The sequence below is a fragment of the Alexandromys fortis genome, unplaced genomic scaffold (assembly GCF_014885135.2).
Source record: "Alexandromys fortis isolate MF-2015 unplaced genomic scaffold, M_Fortis_MF-2015_v1.1 scaffold_111, whole genome shotgun sequence".
NCBI lineage: Eukaryota > Metazoa > Chordata > Mammalia > Rodentia > Cricetidae > Alexandromys > Alexandromys fortis.
In genome coordinates this window covers 1,391,097-1,399,265 of record NW_026067996.1, presented here as the reverse complement: position 1 = coordinate 1,399,265, position 8,169 = coordinate 1,391,097, and the positions used below count along the sequence as shown (strand labels likewise).

Here is an 8,169-nt window from a genome sequence, read left to right as displayed (position 1 = left end):
AAATAAATCTTTTTTAAAACTTAGGAAATAGATAAATAAATGTAAAATAAAAACAAGTCAGACATTGTGGCTCAAGACTGTAATACCAGGATGGAGAAGGGTTAGGGTGAATCATAGGTCACCAATGGTTCAAGTTCAAGTCCAACTTGGTTTCATGGTCCATTTCCAAGACAGCCTTTGTTATGGAGAGAGACTGTGAAGAAGCAAGTGCTCCTGGCCTCTGAGCCATCTCTCCAGTCCAGATGCTGTGACTATAGGAGTATGCCACTTTATCCGATTCTGGGTTGATTTAGGGGGAGTGGGTGCTGGGGATTGAACTCTTGTTCATATTTTGTTGTTGTTGTTTTTCAAGACAGGGTCTCTCTGTGTAGCTCTGGCTGTCCTGGAACAGCCTGAAGACCAGGCTGGCCTAAAACTCACAGAGATCCACTTGCCTCTGCTTCTGGGGTGCTGGGATTAAAGGCGTGCGCCACCACTGCCAGCTACTCTTGAACATTCTAAGTAAACGCTTTACTGAGTTACATCCTCAGCTACAACTGGATTTTAGCCTGGGCTTCAAGGGTAACTTCCTCTGAATGCCAATGGGTAGTCTGAGATCTCAAGAACAGGAAGGCAGAAGTCGATGTCCCCAAGTTAGTACCTGAAAGAATGCCGCTGTGTTGACCTGTAGGCAGGGACTCAGACTCCAGTGTGCCCTGCCATCACACCTGCTTCTATGCATTCCTGTGAGCACAAACGGAACACAACCATCAAGGCTTAGTGATCACGCTTTGGGCAGTCAACAAACACGGCACAACCTGGAGTCATCATTTTGCCTGGCAAAATGTTAGGCAGAACTTAGGAGCAGCCAAAAGGCCTCCCAAACCTGCAGACTCTGGGGACAAAGGCTGGAAAAAGCCATGTGTTAATAAGTGCCACGGTGTAACAGATGCACTCAGCAGGAAAGTACAAGGATGAGACCAGGCAAGAACTGGCTAGTTATCAGGCAGACAAAAACAACTATGCCAGGTGCTTTTAAGCCCAACCAAAAAGAAAAAAAAAAAAAGAAAAAAGACGGACAAAGCCTGGTAAAAATACCTTGTCCTCAGGCAAAGACCATGCAGCCTTCTGAAGCCCAGGTGAGGGTTAATCAGAGTGGTCTGACAGAGATGCTGTCTCCTCAATTTCCAGCAGGTCTGTAATTACGTGAGAACTGGTGCTTCATGATGAGGAGCAAGAAGGTTCTGCTCCAAAGAGCACAGCATCACCACAAGAAGCCAGGCAGTGTGCCACACTGTGGGCTGTTTGGTGAGAGAAGGCGGTAAACACGATGGAGAGCAGGGAATGTGGGCTAGAGGTAAATAACAGAGCTTTACCAATCAGAAAAGCAATACTCTGCGGTGGAGCGAGAACAGGGCTAACTCTTTTTGCCTTCCTATTGGCAAGCTGGTATCAATCCAGTCACTTAGGAGTTAATGATGCATGCTGTGGGAAAAACCTCAGGGACTCCCAGCGGTCCACAGTCCTTCCTGTTTTGGGAATGTTGTTATTCACTAGTTATGTCAACTGAGAGAGGGCAAAACAATGGTCCAAGGGGAGGCTGTTGTTTGGTTTCCCATTTCAAAGGTAATGAGAAGCCGGGCAGTGGTGGTGGTGCACGCCTTTAATCCCAGCACTCGGGAGGCAGAGGCAGGCGGATCTCTGTGAGTTCGAGGCCAGCCTGGTCTACAAGAGCTAGTGCCAGGACAGGCTCCAAAGCTACAGAGAAACCCTGTCTCGAAAAAACTAAAAAAAAAAAAAAAAAAAAAAAAAAAAAAAAAAAAAAAAAAAGGTAATGAGAACATACAAGACAGCAAGGCACTGTTCTCCACACTGCTGCATGAAATGGACTGCAGACTGTCTTGCCTGTGTCTGTAGCAGAAACACACACAACACATTATAACAACTATTGTAGGGGGACGAAGAGATGGCTCAGTAGTTTAGAGAGTGGCTGCTCTTCCAGAGATAACCCAGGCTCAATACCCAGCACTCACACGGTGGCTCACAACTGTACGAACAGTTCCAAGGGATCTGATGCCCTCTTCTGGCCTCCTCAGAGACCAGGCATGCATGTACTACACAGACATATATACCAAAAAAAAAAAACAAAAACAAAAAAACCTTTTTTTTTTCTTTTTTCCGAGACAGGGTTTCTCTTTGTAGCCCTGGCTGTCCTAGAACTTGCTCTGTAGACCAGGCTGTCCTCAAATTCGCAGAGATCTGCCTGCCTTTCCTTCTTGATTGCTTGGATTAACAGTGTGCCAGTACCACCACCACAATCCAGCATCATAAAACAAATTTTAAAAAAGAAAAGAAAAGAAGCAATTTTATTTGTGGTCTGGCGGGGGTGGTGGCATAAGCTTTTAATCCCAGTACTCTGAGCAAGGCTCAGACCAACTCAGTTGACTGGAAAGGACACTCTCTAACCCATTGAGCTGCCTGTAAGTTATGCAGCAGCTTGTGAGCTGCCACCCATGTAGGAAAGGGCTTTGGCAATAAAGCTGTCTTTAAGATCAGTGTTAAAAAAAGGTTGTGTGACTCTAAAACCCTTGCTTTACTTACTATACTCTATCAACAGTCCCTAAGTAGGTGTTAACACATAAATATGTGTTAAGTTCTGCACGATGAGCTGACACTGTCAAGAGAAGACCTGCAGGACTTACTTTATATATCTCCTCATACGTCTCTTCATCAATCTCTATTGTTGTCACAGTTTCTTCCACATCTCCCAGGATCATATTTAAATGTTGATCATAAGCCTGAAGTGGGAGGGTGAGATTTGAGAAAAAGGAACAGGACTCAAAAGATGCAGGTGGATTATAAGCAACATGTTTAATACTTATACCCAAAACTTCTACATGCAAATAACAGTCTCTCTCTGCTAGTTTGTCATGTCATCACAAGCCATTCCCAGCAACAATACTGCTTATCATCAAAAATGAATCCACTCAAAATAACTTGAAATTACTTCTTAAGTACTTACAGTACTTGTTAACCAAGGAAGTCTTACCATTCACAACAGTTTATTATGAAAATGGCAAATTCTTTGTTTGCCAGACTTCCTTCAAGGATAGAAAGCAACATAAAGTTCGTCAACATGTGAGGGCACTGTAGTTCTCCAGCAAGGACAATGTCAGTGACCCTCACAAAAATGATACAGGTAGAGCAAAAATTGGCCTATTTTTGTGGACACGCTTGAGTGTAGTGTACATGTGTATGTGCATGTTCTCATGTGTGTGGACGCCAGAGGCTGCCACTGAATGTCTTCCTAAGTTGCTCTCCACCTTATGTACCCAGGTCGTGTCTTTCACTTGAACACAGAGCTTGCTGACAAACTAGCTAGCCAGCTTGCTCAGGGATCCTATCTTTGCCTCCAGAGGCTGGGGTTACAGGTAAGCCACCATACCCACCTGGTGTTTCCACAGGTGCTGAGGATCTGAATTCCAGGCCTTACACTTTACACAGCGACCATCTCTCCCACCTCTACTTTGCCCATTTATAACCTGTCCAGATCTCAATGTACTTTGGGCTTAGTTGGCTCATCCAGAAAGAACTGGGAGCACAGTATTCAGTGCAAACTCCCAAGTTCATTCCTTTTACTAAATGGCAGACCTCCTGGGGCCTGTTCAGAACCTACTTACATGTTCTTCTAAGGAAGTGCTAAGTGGTTTGCCTGCCCATACCAAGGTAAAAATAGCCTAAAAGCCATGTTGGGAAGGAACTGCTTGACAGCTCCACAAATGAGCAAGATGTTCAGCTGAGAGCAGGAAGCAAACAGAAAGGTGGGCCATTTAGTACAGAAGAAAGAGCTCAAGATGCCTCCAAGTTAAAGGTGACTGGTCTGGCCTGGGGTGTCATTCCATGTGCCAAAGACCCATGTATTTTAGCTCCATTCCACTTTTCTCATCTCATGGACACCACTGCTTCTGAAGGAAGCTTGTAGATTAGTGACCCGATTTCCTTCCCAGCCCGAGGTTCTTTGTCCTCAGGTTCCAGGGAAGGAATTATCACAGTTTCTGAGAGTGAGGATGAAGGGCAACTGCCTAGTGGCTCTGTCACTGGCAGCACAGGGTTATTTCTAAGCCTGGTTTAAGAAGGCTTGTTCAATTCTGTGCTGTAAACCAATAGCCCTGAGGAAACTAACAAGTTGAGACAAAATAGATTCACAATGATGTCACTTAACAGGACCAATTCCACAGAAATCATAAGTGTGCACAAGCAATAATATACGAAAGTGCCTAATAAAGTTTTATAGCTGGGGAATAAAAGAAAAATGTGACTGCTGCTTACGTAGAATCCTGTGCAGTCAGCAGCTGTGTAATCATTCCACCAAAAAAAAAAAAAAAAATCATGTGGAGAAGGCGTTAAAAATATGTATATAAAGCCTTTCTAGACAGGTTTTCACTATGTAGTCTATATTGGCCTCAAACAAATGATCTTGTCTCAGTCATCTAAGTACTAGAATTATGGGTATATGCCACATACCTTACTAGACCCCTCTTTAAACACAAACAGTATATACACACGCAGAGAAGACTATGTAATGAACTTTGGATAGTGGTCATTTAAAGCGAATAGGATTTCACTTTTTTTTTTTTTTTTTTTGGTTTTTCGAGACAGGGTTTCTCTGTGGTTTTGGAGTCTGTTCTGGAACTAGCTCTTGTAGACCAGGCTGGTCTCAAATTCAGAGATCCGCCTGCCTCTGCCTCCCAAGTGCTGGGATTAAAGACGTGCACCACCACCGCCCAGCCAGGATTTCACTTTTAATTCTACAGATTTCTATGCTGTTTAACACCTTTTGTAGTGCTAGGGGCTTTGCCCCATGCTAGGCAAGCACTCTTACTGTATCTCTAATCTGTTAAAATTTTTTTTCATAACAAAATGGTTTTAGATGTCAATAACTAAAAAAAAAAAAAAAAAACCGAACCAAAACAAAAAAAAAAACCACCCTGTCCAATAACCTTTAAGAACAGAGAACAAAGCCAAGAATGTCTTTAATCCTAGCTCTAAGGAGATGGACACAGGAGGTTTAAAGCTAGTTGGGCTGCATGCAAGACCTTGTCTAAAACAAAAGGGACAAATAAGTTTATTCATAAGTTAGAAGAAAAAAATTGAAGGAGATAAAGTGTTCTATAGGGTTGGAGAGATGCTCATGTTAAGAGCATTGGCTATTCTTGCAAAGGATCCATATCACCCATATCATATCTGTAACTCCAGCTCCAGGGGATCTGATGCCCAGTTCTGGTCTCTATAAGCACGTGTACACATGCACACACTCATGCACGTATTCCCTCATAACATTCTGGCTAAGGGAAACATACTTTAAAAATGAATGAAGGATATTCATATTGTCAAGATTTTCCAACTCCCAAAAGAAACTGCATTATTCAAAACAGTACGCATGTGCTGCAGTTCTTAAATCTGTAAGGAGGTAGGAAGGAACGACAGGGAAACATCTGGTTTTGAGATAATTTAACAGACTTACATGTAATCTGCCTCGAAGCTCTCTGTCGTTTCTCATCTTCACATAAATTCGCTCATCCAAACTGAGCCTGATGAGATCCAGGGGCTCCTCTACAGTATTGGTGGTCTGTTGCTGATGGAAGAAGAGGGCTTAGCAATGGACGACCAGAGGCAGTGTGGGGTTTCAATCACTGGGAGCAGGGTAACCAAAGTCAAGTCACTTAGCCCGTCTATGCTTTAGACTAATTTGCTAATGCAGAAAACAATGTCTCCAATACTACCATCAGGTTTAAATGGCATATGGATGCTTAGAATGGTGCCTCAATGTTATGTAAAAAAGGGTCAAAGTACTATGTGGGAAGGAGTTAACAGAAAAATGATCATGACTGAACTTCCTCAAAATCCAAAGTATTAGAGTCCCACTTAAGGACCTTAGTTTTATCTTTTATTAATTTAATCACTGAAAGACGAACCTGCAATACCTATTCACACACTAATAAAAAGATCTGACAGAGTTTGGAGCCAACACAGTGCAGGTTGAGTTTAGAGCGCCAACAGGGTGACAAGATGAACCTATCTAGCAAGTAGTATAGTACAGAGGCAGCCTGTGTTCAACTCCAGGCTCTGATCTGGCTCTTCTGAACAGGGATTAAAAATCATGTTATATCTTGTTTCAGACTCCTCATTTGCAAACTGGGGAGGCCACATCTTTCCCTCAGAGGACTTAAAGGCCTTATGTAAAAAGAAATACTTATTAATGACAACCTTCATTACTTTTTAAAAAAGAGACATGATGCCCCATGACAGCCTTTGATGTGCAGCAAGTCTCCTGTCTCATCCTCCCAAATGTTGGGATTACAGGTGTGAATCCCTTCTGGATTTTTGTGTTATGGCATTCAAGTCTAAAGTTCTAGCCCTCCTCTGTGGGTTCCAGAGACTGAACTCAGTTTGTCAGGCTAGTAAACCGCAAGCGCTGTTACCTGCTGTCTCACCAGTACCGCTCCAGCACCTGCAATTCTTATACTTAACATAATCGCTTGCTTGTTTCAAGATTTAAGAATGCTATTTTTCGTGGTCAGTCATTTTAAAGGAATAATAGCTCAGAATTACTCTTCAAGAAGGGCTGGGACAATTTTCAAAGGTTAGAACCCGGATGACTTGGGAGTCAGCTACGTGGAAAAGATGGTTCCAGCCATTAAGAGTTACTAAAGCTATTCAATAAGCTTCACCAGTGAGTACCTGGGCCCTTGAGAGCTGACTGAAGATGGCGGACTGTGTAGCTATAAGAGGCTGGATGATAGGAAATAAGCAACCCCCACCTCCCCTACACACGCACCCTAGACCTTAAGTGGTACTTTCTTTCCTCCCCCCTTTCCCCTTAGTTCAGCAGGCTTTTGTTAAGAACCAAAGACAGCCAACCACTGGTTTACAACGATACACAAGTCACAGCCCCCTCAGTGAAACTCATTCTAATATGGAGAAAGGCACATAAATACAAGTAAACCGATGAAAGCATCCCCACGACAGCCCTCCCCAGTCTAGAATGCCCACTGCCAATCATTTTCACCCTGCAGCTTTCAATACTGCCTTTTCAAAGAAGCTTCCCCTCAACATTGGGTTAATTCCCTCAACAAAGACCCGCTGAGTGCTCCCAGCACTGTTCTAAACCTAAGGAAAAAATAAAGATAGAAAACCCCCTTTGTAAAGCTTCATTTTTATCTCTTACGTGAGATTTTTGCCTGTATGTATGTGTGCCACATGCACACACTGCTTTGTAGCAGAGGCCAGATCCCCAGCAACTGGAGTTAAGATGCATCGGGGGTGCTGGTACCCAACCAGGGTCAACAAGTGTTCTTAACCCCTAAACCATCTCTCCAGCACACACGCCCCCATCCCTATTAAAGAACTTACATTCTAGTTGTGGAAGAATCACATTAAGTAAAGAAATATACGTTTAAAATAACATGCTGTGAAGAGAAACAGTAGGGGTGGGGGGAGTGTGGGGTGTGTTCGTGCGTAGGAGCGCAAGTCATTTCTGTGGTCGGGGAACTCCGTAGACACCTAAGGAGTAGGAGAGAGTAGGTGAAGAGGCCTGTAGGCCTGTCCGTTGTCCTGTGTCCCCGATTTTGGCTTGTTTTCTTCATATTACATCTCTACCTGTTTCTCTATCTCGTAAACTAAATGCACCTTTTATCTGGCCTCCCTCATAACACACTCCACTGCCTGTGCAATTACTAAGCTGGTGTTCACCACTACATCACGCTTTCTGTTGGGCATCGAGAGCCGTCTGCATTTTACAGATACAAGCCGCCGACGAGCGCGATGGGCAGATAGGCGGGTTGAAAAAGCTCTGGGCCTTCAAAGTTTAAGGAAAAGGAGCGGCTAAGGAAGGCCGTGGTTACTCGGGGGGGGGGGTGAAGCAACGGTCCACTTGTCGGTGAGCGTGGAAAAAGTAAACCGAGCCGGGAAGCGTAAGCGCTTCCTCCACGAGCGCCTCAAGAAACTTACCTGATCTACGTCGTCCGCCATGTTTCAAACGCTGCGCCCTTTCCACCTCTCGCGAGATCAGGCGCTCAGAAACGCAAGGCTTCCACTCACTGGAAGTAGACGTGTATTATTTTTGTCCCTTTGCGCCCCTGTAGTTTACATGGGGGCGGAGCTTCTTTGGAGGGCGTGGCCCAACCCTCG

The 8,169-nt window shown here is 44.1% G+C and overlaps 1 protein-coding gene across 1 annotated transcript; it reads right to left on the bottom strand.

Moving 5' to 3' along the window:
* Positions 1-49: 49 nt before the first annotated feature.
* Positions 50-8,104, bottom strand: Lsm3 (LSM3 homolog, U6 small nuclear RNA and mRNA degradation associated). Its single transcript, XM_050160260.1, has 4 exons — positions 7,990-8,104; positions 5,504-5,614; positions 2,682-2,777; positions 50-723 (listed from the first exon to the last, which is right to left on the bottom strand). The coding sequence occupies exons 1-4, from the start codon at positions 8,008-8,010 to the stop codon at positions 679-681; spliced, it is 273 nt and encodes a 90-aa protein (XP_050016217.1). The 5' UTR covers positions 8,011-8,104; the 3' UTR covers positions 50-678.
* Between the last annotated feature and the right edge of the window lie 65 nt (positions 8,105-8,169).